This window comes from Alosa pseudoharengus, unplaced genomic scaffold, assembly GCF_046254945.1.
Source record: "Alosa pseudoharengus isolate Yale_2024_CS ecotype anadromous, Long Island Sound unplaced genomic scaffold, YU_APseudo_1.1 YU_APseudo_1.1_scf_18, whole genome shotgun sequence".
Classification (NCBI taxonomy): Eukaryota; Metazoa; Chordata; class Actinopteri; order Clupeiformes; family Clupeidae; genus Alosa; species Alosa pseudoharengus.
The window spans coordinates 14,442,747-14,460,132 of NW_027468650.1; the positions used below are offsets into that span (position 1 = coordinate 14,442,747).

General features: G+C 40.6%; 1 protein-coding gene and 1 long non-coding RNA gene across 2 annotated transcripts in view; one reads left to right on the forward strand and one right to left on the reverse strand.

Annotated features, from left to right (window-relative positions):
* LOC143130976 (uncharacterized) overlaps positions 1-17,386 on the forward strand; it is a 22,590-nt gene continuing 5,204 nt past the window's right edge. The window contains exons 1-5 of the long non-coding RNA XR_012988018.1: positions 1-42; positions 186-307; positions 5,538-5,669; positions 8,698-8,822; positions 13,457-13,542. This is a non-coding gene — a long non-coding RNA (uncharacterized LOC143130976). The remainder of the gene's footprint in view (positions 43-185; positions 308-5,537; positions 5,670-8,697; positions 8,823-13,456; positions 13,543-17,386) is intronic.
* The window catches only part of LOC143130975 (myosin-7-like), a 17,701-nt gene continuing 11,960 nt past the window's right edge, over positions 11,646-17,386 (reverse strand). Inside the window, exons 32-36 of the mRNA XM_076290307.1 lie at positions 14,232-14,435; positions 13,834-14,130; positions 13,613-13,717; positions 13,432-13,527; positions 11,646-12,369 (exon numbers count right to left, since the gene is read on the reverse strand). Coding sequence (XP_076146422.1) covers positions 12,178-12,369; positions 13,432-13,527; positions 13,613-13,717; positions 13,834-14,130; positions 14,232-14,435 — 894 coding nt within the window. The 3' untranslated portion in view covers positions 11,646-12,177. The remainder of the gene's footprint in view (positions 12,370-13,431; positions 13,528-13,612; positions 13,718-13,833; positions 14,131-14,231; positions 14,436-17,386) is intronic.

The following is a 17,386-nucleotide window of genomic DNA, read 5'->3' on the forward strand; positions in this document are numbered from 1 at the left end:
TTTACCCCTGCAGTATATGGATTCACTTAATTTAAGGTCAAGGTAAGTGTAACAGAAGTAATTATTATAAACACCTTAAGTCATTAAATATGCCTGAACTTAAATACTATATATTAATCTATACTATTTTTAAATACTATGTATTAATACTATTTCTCACTCTTGCTCACTTTGTCACACGTTAGAACCTTGTGGATGAGTCTTTTGACAGCTTTTACAGCAAAACTGAGAGAGCTCATTTCTCTAGTCCTTGAGGTGGACCCCCACAGTTCAATACCAAAACAACAGGAGATCTCAAGGTGTTAAAGTAAGCAGGCGTTTACTATGTTGAGCATGTGCTGTGATATAATATTCTTGATTTTCCTTTTTAACGACTATCGTAATGTGTTTATATTCATAGTTTATGCCTTCAGTCTTTAATTTTCAGTCTTCAGTCTTTAAAATTGTACAACATTATAACTGAGATCTTTCACTTTACCAGACTTAGGATATCTCTAATTGTGATAATTTCTCCTAAGCAGACTTGGGATCTCCAAGTAAAAGACTTGGGATCTACTATTTAAAATTCTGATAGTTAGACTAGTTACTGTGGTAGTTACTCCAAGTAAAGTTTATCATTTATTTATTTAATTTGTATAATCATTTCTTATATTATAACATAATGCTAAATACATTTGGCTGTTGTATTGAATGAGAGTACTTAATATCAGCTTAAATTGTAAACAGAAAAGTTAGAGACTGCGAGAGGAAAAAGTGCATGTTGAGGAGGGAATCTCACATCCTTTAAAACCTGTGACCATTCAACATAAAGTTTGTGTATGTGTGAGTCTTATGCTGTGTGTGTGTGAGTGTTATGCTGTGTGTGTGTGTGAGTGTGTGTGTGTGTGTGTGTGTGTGTGTGTGTGTGTGTGCGTGCGTGTGTTAGGGATGGGATGGTTAGTCAAAGTAGTCGACGTAATCGACTACATAAATTCGTCGACGTGAATAATTTGCGCTGACTATTCGCAATGCAGATTTATTAACGCACTCATGATGATCTACATCCCAAAGATTCCAGAGTGCACTTTGAGAGATATATCCAGGGTATCCAGGGTATATCAAGTCCCCTATCCAGGGTATATCAAGTCCCTTGATATATCAAGTCTCCAGCTGATCAAGCTCTTTTGCTTTTTAATAGTGCTGTAGAGTGGATGACATTCATTGTCCAAGATGTTGATCAGTTTGTTCAGGGTCCTTTTGTCAGATATTGAAGTGCTGCACTCCAGTTCAGCTCCCACTACAGGGTTATTTTTTAACATTTAACTAACGACAAAGAAAATCCCGAATTGCATCCACATATCATAATGCACTAAGCAAAAAGGTATTTCCACTCACAAAAAGTTATTTGCCGAAAGCAGTGAGATGGAAGCCTTACCAATCCACTCAGAAATGTAAATAGGCTACTCTCACGTACTTAAAGTGGCAGGCAGTCAATTAGACTTACACACCACCAATGTAATGACATTAAGGAGAATTGTAGTCTAATAGTTTAAATAAATATGAAATTACTAGATACTTAACTAGTAGTTATTATGCAGGTCACAGAATATGAATTATTAAAAAGATATGAGCTTAATATGATTTACAAAATATATGAATATATTGAAACATATGACATGATGCCATCTCTTTAGGGGGCTGTCTGTTTTGGACAGTCCTACGAAAGGTTACTGCATACTGCTTTGTGAATTACCCCAGTCAAAGTATTTACACAAATAAAGAAAGCCTACTTTGATTTTCTGTAATCCTTACTATTTACCTTTACTTATCCTTTTTAATAAGCATTAAGATGATCAGTGTGATTTTGGTCTTACTAACCTTAATTGCCCTCAATTTAAAAAAGAAAAAAGAAAATTGCAATTTTCACTTCCTCCTGCAATTTCTTCGCAACAAACAGCTAAAGACACGCGACATTGCAATTTTTTTAGAAAAGTTGACGGGAAATCAGGCATTTTAAGTCGCAATAATCTCAAAAAATCCTCACGAAATCCTGGAGGGACTGCCTAACATTGTGATAGTTATTGCCAAGCAGACTTTGGATCTCCTAAAATTGTGACAGTTACTGTGATAGTTTCTCCAAGTAGTGTTTATTATTTCTGATAGTAAACCCTTTCAATCTTTTGTGAGGGTTTCCGGTTGACACATTCAAAACCATCATAATACTTTGAAATTAAAATAAATCAGACATTTGTTAAAATACGGCCCTTGCGGTCCATACTCACGCCAACAGGTTATTGAAAACAATAGCAATAGCACAATTCACCGTGTACAACCTCTCAAGTGGGCTCTCTCCAGACTCCTGACCACACAGGACTTCTCTCTTTAGCCTTCTCTTTATCCTTACAAGGCAGAAAAGCCAACCAATTTGTTGCTAAGTGGTTGATACCACCATAAATGATAATGACAGTAAAACTATAAATATATACTAATCACATCACTGGAACATAAAATAATAAATAACATTGAACACATAACCTAACCCCGCACAACAAAGTGTGTGTGTGAGGGTGTTTCAGTGTTTGTGTCTGTAGGAGAAATAGTCAGTTTAAATGTTCTGGGAAGGGTTGGGGAAGACAAAAATCTGCCACCGGGGTCTGCGACACCACCAAGCATCAGGGGGGAGACAGCACTGAGTGCTGGGGAACATTACAGCACCAAGCGCTGGGGAACATTATAGCACCGAGCACTAGGGACATACTGTACAGCACCGAGCGCTGGGGAACATTACAGCACCGAGTGCTGGGGAACATTACAGCACCGAGTGCTGGGGAACGTTACAGCACCGAGCGCTGGGGAACATTACAGCACCGAGTGCTGGGGAACGTTACAGCACCGAGCGCTGGGGAACGTTACAGCACCGAGTGCTGGGGAACGTTACAGCACCGAGTGCTGGGGAACGTTACAGCACCGAGTGCTGGGGACATACTGTACATCACCGAGTGCTGGGGAACGTTACAGCACCGAGCGCTGGGGAACATTACAGCACCGAGCGCTGGGGAACATTACAGCACCGAGCGCTGGTGAACATTACAGCACTGAGTGCTGGGGAACGTTACAGCACCGAGCGCTGGGGAACATTACAGCACCGAGCGCTGGTGAACATTACAGCACTGAGTGCTGGGGAACGTTACAGCACCGAGCGCTGGGGAACGTTACAGCACCGAGCGCTGGTGAACATTACAGCACCGAGTGCTGGGGAACGTTACAGCACCGAGAGCTGGTGAACGTTACAGCACCGAGGGCTGGGGAACGTACAACCTCTCAGCAGGTTGCGAAGGGACATACAGCACAAAGTGCCAGGGGAATCACAGCCTCACAGCAAGCTGCCGCACAACGTGCCAGGGAAGATGGGTTATTAGGGGAGACAGGGGTATAAACAGGCAGTTATAACAGTACCGGGGAACATACATACAGCACTGTATGTGGGGAACATAACAGCACCGAGTGCTAGGAGACAGAACATACGAAAATACATTAAAATTCATCTTCACAACAAGCTGACGCACTAAGTGCAAGGGGAGACAGGGAAAACAGGGGAATAACAGGCACCGAGTGCCAGGGGGAGACAAAAGTCCTTCGTCATTGGTCTGTCACAGCCTTGGAAGTGGAAGTCCTTCGTCCACAATGGGCTGCCAGGAGAGCTCTGCTGCCTTTTGTACTGTCTGTGGGTCTCTTGCGGTTGAATGAGAGTGCATTTTGATGTGACAGCTTGTTGTGAGGTTGTGTAAGAACTTTTACATTGCAAACCAGTTGGTTCATTTTGTATTTGGTTTGTTTTGTTGTCAATTTATTTTGTTTGCTTTCGCACTGTAAATAAATCTCTACTCCACCAAAATGCACGTTTGCTTGCTGTGTTTTATCATATAATTTCAAGATTGTAATAATGTGTTGATGAACTGATGATGATTAATCAGCAGCCTTAATCAATATTTAGTTATTATCTATGACCATAAATCTATGATAATATTATCTATGACAATAAATCAGTGTTATTTCAGTAATAGCTCAGTTGTTATATCAGTAATAGTTCAATTGTTGCATAGGTTGTTACATTGCACTTCATTATGTAGATACACTGGAACAAGTATAGGTACAAATAAGGTGTTACCGTACATTTTATTTGTTTATTTATTTATTTATTTTGGAAAACTGAAACTGATGCTTTTTTTCCCCTCCGAAACTTTTTTTATGGATAGGAAACTAGTCCAATAGACAGCCACAGCTGATTTTATTAGGAGCCTAAGTACTGTATTATTGGCACTGCATTGTTACCTTGAGGACAAAGATAACCCTGTGAATTGCATCTCAGGTTCCTCCATCAACTGCAGATGGCCTTTGAAGCATTTGTCAGTGTACCTTCACACCCTTATGAATTTGTACAGCAGCTGCTCTTTGGACTCAGCCGCCTGAATGCACACACAACTGCTGCTACTGTGTGTTATACAGATGGTACTGAAACACATAAGCCAATTAAATTGCAAAATGAATTAAGAACAGCTACCTAATCCATATTGTATTGAGATATTTTACATATTGTAAAATGAGATGAAGAAGACCTGGTTTTGACCATTCGCATGGCCACAAAACTTTTGCACTTGATAGTGACACATGCACACAGCGTGCTTACAGATCTACATGTAAAAGTGTTGTGTCTATGTTGAAATGTAATATTTAACATCATAAATAAGAGACTAGGTATCTGAAATGAAATATAAATCGTGCACACAGGAAAATCATCCATTTTATTACTGAAAACATTAAGTCTACAGGGTAGCTGGCTACTGACCTCTCTAACCATATCCATCTAGAAACACTAGTTCAGCTGTTTGCACCAAGAAGAAGTCAAGGAGGTGTTGAGTCAAAGGCATCTGAGTCTTACATTATCACTTGACTTGGGGACAAGAAAACTGTCAAGACATGTTTACACACCAAAGAAAGCGTGAAGCCACACACAACGTTCCGATAATGTGACCGTTAAGGCCTAAGAGAGTGAAGGTGATTTTTCTTCACCCACTGTAAGACATTTGAGGTCACAGTTTCCTTAATTAGATAGCTGTGAGATGTTGGACATGCCATTCCATCTCCTGCGTTACCCTTATGGGGACCAGTCTCAGCTGTCTAGAGTCCTTGAGCCATCACCCCCTCGGCCTGCGGGACGTCAGAGCTTCTCCTAAAGGATAGGTATTATTGGCATGGGATGACTTGCTGTAGCAGGTGGCTTCATGGACTCCCGTGACACCCTGCTCAAACCCATCGGGAAGTGTCTGGACTCTGATTGCATCATATAGTTTCCTTGTTTCTCTATCCATGTCCACATGACCTCACAGACTAACCCATGGAAGAGGGACAGAGAAGTGGTAATCCTGTGGGAATTGTACAGTTTTGTTTGCTAAGGACCATGAATTTGGATTTACTCAGTACATGTAACTAATGTATTCATCGTATTTACTCTGTCATGGTGGTGTATTAAGCATTGTCTTTTTCTTTTCTTTTGTTAGGTTTGTTTCATGGTCTCCTATTGTGAAAAAGTGACCTTTGACCCCCTCACAAAGAACCACAGCATTACCATTCAACCAAGTGAACTTTGTTTTTGAACATCATCATGCCGGCTCAGCTGCTGATGCTGTAGAGTAAGCACCTTTATTTTGACTGCTACTACATGAAATAGATACATCTTACTGAAGAGGCTTTTTAATTATGTATTGTGTGATATCTACTTTTGTTTAATGTGTTTGGAAAAATGTATAGGTGTACTCTTTAACACTAAACAGCAGGCACGCCGGCGGCACGGGGGACGTGGGGGATACAGTATGTCCCCCGCAGTGCTGAAGAGACGGCCGTCGTCCCCCTCACATTTGATAAGGAAAAAGGCCTTAGGTACACTAAATAAATAATACTAAATAAATAATAACCTATAGGTTTACACTAGCTATGTAAAACTCCCCATTAACCCATTTACTCCTAAAATGCCTGCTAAAAACGGCTATAGAATCCTATGGCATTCTAGACTAAATAACCTTATTTCCTGAGGGTTTTCTGAAAACATACTAAAAATTGTCAACGTCTACCAAAATGTAATATCTAAGCCTCTGTAGCACCTAGAAACATGATATAAAAAGCATGCTGCGCTACGGGGCCCAGCGGGAGGGTCAATGTTGCACTACGCAGCATCCAGCAGGAGGGTCAATGTTGCGTCATGCAGCATCCAGCGCGAATGGGTTAACAGCATCACATCACTAACCACAGCCATCTAAGACTGAACAATCTCGTATTCACTCGGTTGGATATCTGAAGCCAGTTTACCAACCATCATAAAATAATCCAGGTTACTTGCTTAGCGTAAATCCTCTAAATATGGCTGGGGTCTTTTGTGCAAAGCACAGGACTTTTATTTGGGGCAGGCTGGTATTCTGAGGCAGGCTTTTTTTATTATTTATAATCTGCTGCGTTTAGACATGCGTTTAGTTTGGAGCGCCATACCATAGGCTATCAAAAGCATAACATTTTTAGTTTGGTTTTCGGATTCATTTACTTTTGGACTGTTTGATTATATTGCTAAATGTTGGGACTGATGGGCACTGAAATCTGGGGGGTATTTGATTATTCACTATTACGTTTAATGCAGTTGAAAAAGTGTCGGGATATCCACCGCTGTTTATTGCGAGAAAAGGTAGCCGTTCATTGAACAGGGGCTGTGCTATAATGGAAACCTTTTTGCGTAGCCAAGTAGCCTACATTGAGTTATTGTTTAATTATGCAGGATTTACTTTTTATTAAATTCGTAGGCTGGAATGCCTTGAGTCGCGGCAACAATTGTGATTAGTAGCCTATGCTTCAGCCTAAACTCGAAAGGAGCGACAAGCGAATGAGCTTGAGAGTGAGTGTTGGAGACCCATGGTGTAGGAAAACGGCTTTTCTTTGCCAACAGTATTAATCCAACCAACAATATAATAATAATATTAAGAAGAGGTCTTATCTCATTGGGTTTAATCTAAACAATGTCTTACTGGTGGACTGATAGCCCTACTAGTAGACAATTATTACGCCCTTGTATATGGGGACCGGTCTTTATTTGTCCGGCTATAAATATAATCTATCCCGGGCATAATTTAAGGATTTATGGTAGGCTAGTCTCCTGCTCATCCCGACATTAGCTGTTATGTTTATTGATAACAATCTCAACTAGCCTACTAATCAACTCGTTTTCACTAACTTATAAAATAAGTCTTACCCAACGTTTTTGTTCTAAGACCTTTATTTCAAACATAATTTCAAGACACAAATATATTGGATACTTTAGTTACCTTGGTGCATAAATTCCAGAGAGTAGGCTACCACACCCCAGAGTGGTCTACACATTCAGTGTGGAGTCCTAAACAAGCTTAGAATTCAGCGGTGTTACGCCTGTCAGTAGGCCTAACTATTTGATTATGTATGTTTGGATCATAGGCATGATGAACTTTTGTTCATTCATGGCTTCATAAAATATCAACATCCCATGTTGCTTTTAGAGTATTCTACCATTGGCCCAAGTAATGTGAAATAAATTTAAAAAAAAAGAAAAGTAGAATTGCACATAGCAAGAAGCTAGTCTGAGGGCAGATCTGGCGTTGTGCTCATCTCACAGTGTTGACCATTTTTATCAAAAAATATTTTGAAAACAATCAATGGTAATTTCTTAATATTCTGGCAAGTTTAAAATATGATGGCCGAAAGTGGGCCAGAGGTGGCGATCCGATATCTGTAAATCTGATCTCACTATCGGTTTGTTATCACAATTTGGTCCCCCTCACTTTCAAAATATCTCCTGTGCCCCTGCACTTTTGTTTTAGTGTTCATGGGCTATAGTTTGTGGGGACATATCAGATTTAGACGGTCTGTTGCTGTCCCTCAAGTTGCTAAGACAGGTACTTGCAAGCCCTTGTGTGGTCTTTACCATGCACATGCATGTCTCCTTCCCTTTGTCCTTGAATACAAAGATAACCCTGTGAAATTATTGCGAAATGTCAATGAGACTGACAAATATTTCAATCTAATCTGCAACAGGTGGTCTTGCACATAAAACAGACATCAAGGCATAGATTTCTTTCCTCCTTTTTTATTCTCCTAGGCTTCTTGGGTTACAACTTAGAAGACTAGAAGAGAAAAAAAATATTTTGGGTAGTTACATGTATTTATTGATTATGCATTTTTTCCAGTATATACTGAAATTAAATTATGATGTGCTTCAATGAAATGTGGTTATTGCTGAAAAGTAAAGGACTGATTTGATCATCTATTTAAGAAAGAGGTTGCTAACATATTCAGTTTAGGGCTACATAATGTCATGCCATGGTCAAGTTTGAGGTTAAGAAATAGTTTCAAGATCACAGCACTCTTCTGTCCATCACCTCCCACAGAGCTGTGTTGTGAAGGGAAGCACAACAGGTGTTACCTTGTCATCTCCTTATAGCATTTCAGGGTAGCAGCAGCCAACAGACTCCTCCTCTGGGACCAGAGCCAGAACATTAATTTCAGTACACAGTCATTTCAGTGTAGGATCAGCCTGGGCTACAAGACAAGCACAAGGACGTGGAAAGATTCTTATTGTTTTTTATCTATACTACTTTAAATTCTATGTATTTATACTATTTCTCTCTTTCCCACTTTGTCATACAGAAGAACCTTGTGGATGAGCCTTTTTACAGCCTTGACAGTAAAACTGAAAGTGCTCAAATGGAAGATTTCTCTGGTCCTTGAGGTGGACTCTCGCAGTTCAATCTTCAGTGCCAATAGGTGTAAAAGTAAGCAGACTTTACTTTGTTGAGCATGTGATGTGATGTAATTCTTGATTTGGCTTTGTTAATGAGTTCGGTAATTTCACTATATTCATAGTTTATGTCTTCAGTGTTAACAAAATAGTACACATTTATTTTATATATATATTTCTTAAGACCGTTCACCCTTTTATCTCTTTAGTAGAGTTATAATATCTCCTAACATTGTGATAGGTACTCCCAAGCAGACTTTTGATCTCCTAAAATTGTGATAGTTACTGTGATAGTTATTCCAAGTAGTGTTTATTATTTCTTATAGACCCTTTCAATCTTCTTCGAGAGGGTTTCCGGTTGACATGTTCAAAACCATCACATACTTTGAAATGAAAATGAATAAGACATTACCGTAATGCTATGCAAAATACTGACTTTAAATCTGGCTCCCCCAGCAGACGTGAGTATGTATTTTACGCAAAGGTTGTCTTACTAGCACACTTTCTCTTGAATATGATACATATTTGTTTACAAACCAGCTAAGATAATTTTTGAAGAGCCATGTCGTCTGACAAGATAATATTAGACAATGTAATACAAATTGCACAATTGGCGTACAGCAATTTGTGATTCTCCGGGTCGGGGAGAGCGAATTTGCAAGATTGGTTCTCCGTAGCTGGCTAAGCTGAAGCTGTAGAGGGCCTGCGATTCTCCCTATTACAAATTTGTTTACCATCAAAATTACTAATTTCCATAACAGTTGCATATGTTTATTCATTTAGCAGATGTTTTGTTTTATCCAATGAGGAATAACATTCAAGGTACATTCCAGACCTTAGGTGACATGGAGTACTTTTCACACATAGCCTAGAAATCTAGACGCACCCTAGCGGCAGCAAATTACATTTGCTTCCAGGACTAGTCTAGCAATTCTCCGTTGGCTTGTGAGCTCGAAAAATTTAACTTCTATCAGGCCAATCAAATCGTGTATAGAGTCGTTAGGCGGGCTTAACATAATGATTAATGGCAGAGTTGCAACAGTTTGGCTTGAATTCCCTGCTACTTGAAAACAAAGAAGATGGATGTTGCTGTTGGCCAACAGTGTGACACGAGTTAAGCTTGTTTTAAGTTGGCAAAAGTTTGAACTAGCCAACTAGCTCCGCTGTTGGGAAAACGCATGGGACTCAGCGCTGTCCTATTGCGTGCTGAGGGAATTTGAAAGACAACCGATTATCACGCCCCTCAGACTGAGCACTGCGAACGGTGAGTGCCCAGACCCTACATTTTAATGTGGGTCTGGCTCGTCAGGCTATGTCACACAGATATCACACATGAACATGAAAGTGTGCAAAGTAAGCTTTCTAATGAAATTAAATCATACTACATTTTGCACACATCTCTCTCTGCACACGTTTACTCTCTGTGGAATATCTCACAAACTTTTCACTCAAACACTCAACGGCAAACCATATATCAAAATTTACAACAGGCCTTACCCAATACGAGGATAAGAAGCATTTCTCGAGTAATCTGGTTTTGAAATTGCAGCAAATTTCTACATGGTGTGCAACTTTGGGCTGAAATTCTAATGTAATAGCACGCCAAAATAATGAACTTCCTTTCCATATCAAACAATCAAAAGTTGGTTTTAGCTACATGACATATGCAAGCACAGCTTACTTCAGGTCACAAATGCAGAGTATAAGGCCCATTCTTCATCCAATGGTTCAGTGACATCTTTTAATGTCATCCTGCCGAACTTTTGCCGATTCTAAGATCACTGTAGCCTAAAAAATCAATCTTTTCATCTTGCATCTGCATGGTATAATGGTAAATATGTGTGGACACCCCCTCTGTATCTAAGTTTGACTGAAATGACCAAAGAACCGGTAATGTCATGGCTAGTCTAGCATTGTTTTCGAATTCTTTATACTCAGGGTTAAAGAAAGTTATATTTTCACAGAGCCCTTCCTCAGTTTCTCACTTCTCTATATAGGCAGCTCCTTTTATATGAACTCTAGAAAGCATTGACTGTATATACAGTCAGTGCAAGTAGGCATGACCAGATTCTTCAAGCTAGTGAGAGGTCAGGGAGCTGTAACCTCTTCTCGTTGAAGATCAAAAGCAAACTTGGCCCCCATTAGAATGCCCCTGTCCCCTGCCATACTTACTTTTCTGAGCTTGCTATTTGCTAGCAGCCTTTGCTATTAGTCTAAGTGGTGGTTTGGATATGTTTAGCGAATGGCCCCTAGTACTTGCACTGTTAGCCATTTTGGGCTGTAAGCACTTACACCGGTCAAACTCTGTACTCCTTCAATCAACGTACTCTACCTCTCGAGGGGGTGTTTGACTCGTCATGGTGAAAAGGCTTCAAATTACTCAAATTACTGCAATTTTTCACATAGATCTCTGTTTCTCTAGGTCACTGAGTACTGTCGTTACATAAAAAAAAAATGTCTGGCTACTCTAGCTGTTGGCTGCAGCAACTCGAGATAGGTAGTACTGATTTTTTTCGTTTCCTTTTTTCATGTACCTATAGTACTCAGTGAAAAATCGCAGGAATTGTCCTTTAAGACGTCTCATCATGACAACAAGTAAATTTGATTTTTTATGTGTGTTAAATTTGTCTGGATAAGATGCCTTGAAATAAGTCAAACTCTTATTAAATTAAGCCAAAATGATCTTACGAGACAGAGCTAACCAGCTAGGTAAGTCTCTCTATACTTAAAAACAATACCAATTAAGTGGCATATCAAGTTATGTGCCTGTATTAGGCAGAGAGAGAGCATATATTAAAAGTAAATAGGTTTATTTTTTATGATATTATATCTATATGGAACTCTGTTAATCTGCTGTATGGGCATAACAAATACTTGGTCCCAGCAGGCATGACTGTCAGTTTAATGAAATTTATAATGGGCCAATTATTTTCATAGCGTCATCAAAGAAGAAGAAAGCCCTTAGTTTAGTCCCCCCCCCCTTCTACGTAGGCCTGCTGTGAATGTATAGGTGGGGTCCTATTACAATGTTACATGCAAGTATCTGAACATACAGACAACAGAAACACTTTTTAAGTGATTGTATTGGAATGCATTCCATACTAGAAACTAAAACACAGCAAACAAGAACTTTTCAGACATGTCCATCATGAGAGCTTCACTCTTCAGCGACTCCTTTCTGTGGTACAGCAAAAAAATATTGTCAGCAATATGTGCCTAATATATGATTGTCAGGGGTCTTAATAGCTTCTATTAATCTACCAACCACTTTTACGTTTTACCAGCATTTCACTGGTAAATAGGGCCAATTTTAATCATTTTAATCAGCCTAGTACTGCTAAATGCTGCAAATATAGCACAATGTATTATAGTAATATACTGTATACTGGTCATGACAATGATATTAATGTATTTGTATTCAATACAGTGGCAACTGTTGCTCTCACCTTGCTACTTGCATCACGGCTCTTGGTTCTCATCTTGTTAACTTGAGACTCAGCTATATCAGCTCTCTCCTCAGCCTCATCCAGCTCATGCTGAATCTTGCGGAACTTGCCCAGGTTGCTATTGGCCTGCTCTTCCTGAAATGTGTACACAAATTGCACATTTGGAGCTGAACTGGAGTGCATCACTTCAATAGCTGACAAAAGGACCCTAAACAAACTGATCAACATCTTGGACAATGAATGTCATCCGCTCTACAGCACTATCAAAAACCAAAAGAGCTTGATCAGCTGGAGACTTCGCTCACTGCCATGCACAACTGAAAGGCTGAGGAAGTCATTTGTTCCTAGGGCCATTGAACTGTTCAATGCCTCACTAAAGGGGAGAGGAGAGATAGACTTCTCTGCTTAGTCTGTCTGCCTTTCCACCCTCTCCACGTCCATGTTTTTTGAGTACTGACTGCCCACTACTGCTTACTACTGTTTTACTACTGTTTTACTATTGTACACAGCCTAATGTTTTCACTACTGTTTTACTGCTACACTGTTACCTCAACCCATTCTTGCACTGAAATAGTTTTTATTTTATCTTGTTTACATTACACTTTACTCTCCTATTTGACTATATTATTTATGCTGGTCTCTAGACCCTACGGTTGCACTGTTGACTAATGTTGGACTACTTTTTGCACATTCACCATGACACCCACTCTCTTGAGCACCTTGCCAGGCACACACAACTAAGGACTATGGTTGGACTACTGTTTGCACCTTCATCACGACACTCACTCCCTTTAGCACCTCACCAGTCCTGGCCCTGTCACTACAAGCGTCTTATGCTTGATCACCCTCAAGCACATTGGACTTTCTTAATTTAACTTATATAGTGTATTTAGTATTTAGTTTGTTAGATTCTTATCTTATCTTCTACTGACTTTATTGTACAGTGGAGTTTAGTTATATGTTTATACTTATACTAATGTTTACCATTTCTGTTGTAAGTGCATGTTGTGTGTTATGTCTTTACGCTACTGAGACCCTTGAATTTCCCCTTGAGGATCAATAAAGTATCTATCTATCTATCTATCTAATTAAGTGTATTTCGTTTATTGTTTATTTGCATGTTCAGCAGTTAATAGATTAAAATACTTTGATATTAGATAAAACAAGGAAGAGAATAAAAAGAGGATGTTCACTTACAGCCTCCTCTGATGTTCTCTTGTAGGACTTGACCTTCAGCTGCAGTTTGTCCACCAGATCCTGAAGACGGCTCAAATTCTTTTTGTCTTCCTCAGTCTACAGATGGGAGAGGTGGGTGAATTTTAGCATTTAGCATTATGTATTATAAAAAAACTTTTTAATATGGTATAATTTAATATACCTGATAGGTGAGCTCCTTGATGCGGCGCTCATATTTACGGATTCCTTTGACAGAATCACTGGCCTTCCGTTGCTCTATTTCCACCTCACATTCCAGCTCTCTCACCTACATGTAGACAAATAAAGCAAATGTTTAACACATGGAGATATGTCCACCTGTAATTATATCTAGTTGAGCACTGATTATTAGAAACAGCTCTTTAGCAAAAACGCAGCATTCACCCTGGACTCCAACTTCTGGATCTGCTTCTTGCCACCCTTCATGGCGATTTGTTCAGCTTCATCCAGACGGTGCTGCAGGTCCTTGATGGTCTGCTCCATGTTCTTCTTCATGCGCTCCAGGTGAGAACTGGTGTCCTGCTCCTTCTTCAGCTCCTCTGCCATCATGGCAGCATCAGTGATGGCCTTCTTGGCCTTTTCCTCAGCATTCCTGCACTCCTGCACAGCCTCCTCTACTTCATTCTGCAACTGGGATGTGTCACCCTCCAGTTTCTTCTTCTGGTTCAGCAGGCTGGTGTTCTATGTGGCAAGACAGACATATTTATGATGGTCTGTGTCACATTGTGAAATAATCTGTGTAATATGAATAAATCTTAAAACCACCATGTTTAGGATTTTACCTGAGAGTGCAGCAGCTGCACCCTCTCACTGACGTCCAGCAGCTCCTGTTCAGCCAGTTTCCGGCCTCTCTCAGTCTGCTCCACTATGGACCTGAGCTCATCCAATTCAGCCTGCAGCAGATTGTTGCGTCTCTCCACAATAGCAGTGTTCTCTTTGAGATCATCATTGCTACGTAGAGCGTCATCCAGCTGCAGTTGGGCATCCTGCAAGGTACACATGTTAGAAATGTAAACATGTATTTTCTAGATTGCTAATATACAGCCTAATCTGGTTTCAGTTAACTATTGTTTCAGTGGATTCAGTTAGCTATCCAAAAAGATAGAAATAAAAAGCAAAGTTGCACTTTTCAGGCAAAACAAATGAGCCAGTTAGCTTACCTTAGCTTACGCCCCATATTACCACCATATTACCACAATAAAATATCCAAATACTCTTAACCAACCTAGGCATTGTTTTGCCTGTGACACTGCCTTAGTACATCTTACAGTCTCCTCCTGTCTATGCATTTCCTCCACTACCATTTTCCTCTTTTCTCCTGCAGAAGCCTTGCTCCACAAAGGTCTACTTAAGTCCACCCCTAGACCTCCCCGCCCATGCTGCACATGGCCCATTATATCCCTATGCCTCAATGCTGATTGAGCTTGCTTAACTGCCTTTTCTGGGTTCCACTTCCTCCCTGCATTAACTGTTGGTGCAACTCTCCTCACCACTGGGTCGTTGGACTGAGTAGGAGTCATCTCCAATCTAGCCTTAGCGCACTTAAATTTCTCTGTCAGACTAGATATCAGAGACTTTCTAATGTGGAGACACAGCACTCAAAAAATACTCCATAGAAATGCATGGGGCTAGTTTGTCTTGCCAATATGGCCGTTGTCTACACATATCCCACCCCTTCCTCTGCAAAACGTCGACATGTGAATACATTGAGCCAATCGTGGTGTGATGTGAATACATTGAGCCAATCATATGGTGTGTTGTGAAGACATCGTGCCAATCATGTGTTGTGATCTCGCCGCTGGAGCAAGATTGATGTCATGAAGCCTTGCGCACGCGCATTTCTGCCGAAATGGATGCCCGACGAGTGCCCAAAAAGCGTTGTTATATGGCCGCCGAGTGGAGGGACTTGCCTAAAAGGACTTTGCTAGATATTGGCAACTCTACAATGCCCTTCCCATACAAGGCTACACTGCTTAAGCAGCGTGGGACTCCGAGCCATTTTCTGACAAAGCCATTTTTTCCAACCTTTCTTCCTTTGACAGAGGAACTTCATAAACCGTCAATGGCCATATTAGCCGAGGCAATAAACCAAACTGCAGACACCAAAGCTTGAGCTTACCCGGCAGCCCTGACCTGTCAAATTTTGCAATACCTTGCCTAGTGTCCTGTCTCAAGTCTTCAACCTGTGACTTATCACTGAGGCTTGCATCATACCACCTTCCCAGACTCTTCACTGGTTTCTCCAGAACTGTGGGAATCACCTCTTTATTTATAGCAAACTTATTACCTTCCCTTTAACAATTGAATCCTAGACTTACTTGGCTTCACCTTCATTTTGGCCCATTGCAGATTGCTATTTAACTTATCCAGCAACCTGTTGGTGCATGGAGCGGTTGACGTCAAGATTGTCATGTCGTCCATGAAAGCCCTAATTGGGGGGAGGCTTGGCCCTCCCTGCAACTTCTCCCCACCCACTACCCATTTTGAGGCCCTAATAATGACCTCCATGGCCATTGTAAAAGCAAGTGGGGAGATTGTACATCCCGCCATGATTCCTATCTGAAGTTGTTGCCACCCTGTGGTGTACTTAGCTGTAGTAAAACATAGTTGAATATCCAGAAAGTATGCTTTTACTAGGCTTTTTATGCTACCTGGGATTCTGAAATAATCAAAGGCCTCCCACAACAGGCTATGCGGTACTGATCCAAAAGCATTAGCCAAATCCAAGTACACAACGTGCAGGTCTTTCCTCTCACGCTTCGCTAACTGAGTTTGGTGCCAAATCATGCTGGTATGCTCTAAGCACCTGTAGAAGCCAGGGATTCCAGCTTTTTGCACCGTGGTATCAATTAGTTTATTCCTTTCAAGGTAAATTGTCAGTCTCCGTGCCACAACACTGAAAAAAACTTCCCCTCAACATTCAGTAGACTAATTGGCCTAAATTGATTAATCTCCACTCCACTTTTCTTTGGGAATAAATATCCCCCCAGCCCTATGCCAAGCCTTGGGAATACTCTGCTTTTTCCAAACTATTTTCATCAATTGCCATAGAAATCTTAAAACATCTGGTGCACTCTTATACAACCGGTAGGGCACTCCATTAGGTCCCGGGGCTGAAGAGGCCCTTGCACGTTTTATTACTTCTTGCACCTCTTTCCACCTTGGTGGACTATCGTCGCACTAGCTACTTTATTCACCAATAGGTGGGATATCAGCGGGAAGTACCATCTCTCTGAACCTCTCCCTATCTTTGTGCACTCCCTCTAAGTACTCCTCAAGCTTCTGCTTAGGTTCCAAAAGACTACCACTCTTCTGCATTACGAATAAAGACTTAACAAATTTAAATGGGTCTTTATAGAATGCTAGTCGAGCTTGTGATTTCTTCTTCCTATTTTTCCTAATATTTTCAGCTCTTCTTAGCACTGCCAACCGCTCCCTCGCATCTGCCTGTAGACAGTCAATACCTTCCTTCTCATCATCTGTAGCTTTTCTACACTGCTTCTTAAGCTGCCTGCTCTCCTTGATGAGTTTATCTATCTCCTGCTGGCGCCTAGATTTGACTACCTCATGTTGCCGTTTTGCCCTTATCTCAATAATACCAAATCTTTCCTTACCATAGCTATAAATAATGTCTCCCATTTTCCATTCCCCTTGAGCTGACCCAGGATGCTGACCAAATCACTATTAAAGGTATACTATGCAGGTTTAGGTATTTTTGGCGAGTTTAGAGCTCCCTCTAGAGTCGCGATGTATTTATATGTTACTCTGCTATTGTAAATAGCAAACTTCTCGCGACTTATCCCTCCTGCACACAATGCAAATGCTTTTGTTGTGAAGGTGAAGGATTAACAACAGGCAAAAACTATCTCCAAAGAGCTATATAAGAACTAATGTTTCTGATTCTTGCGAGTTTTGGCGGGGCGCCACTCTTGGAAGT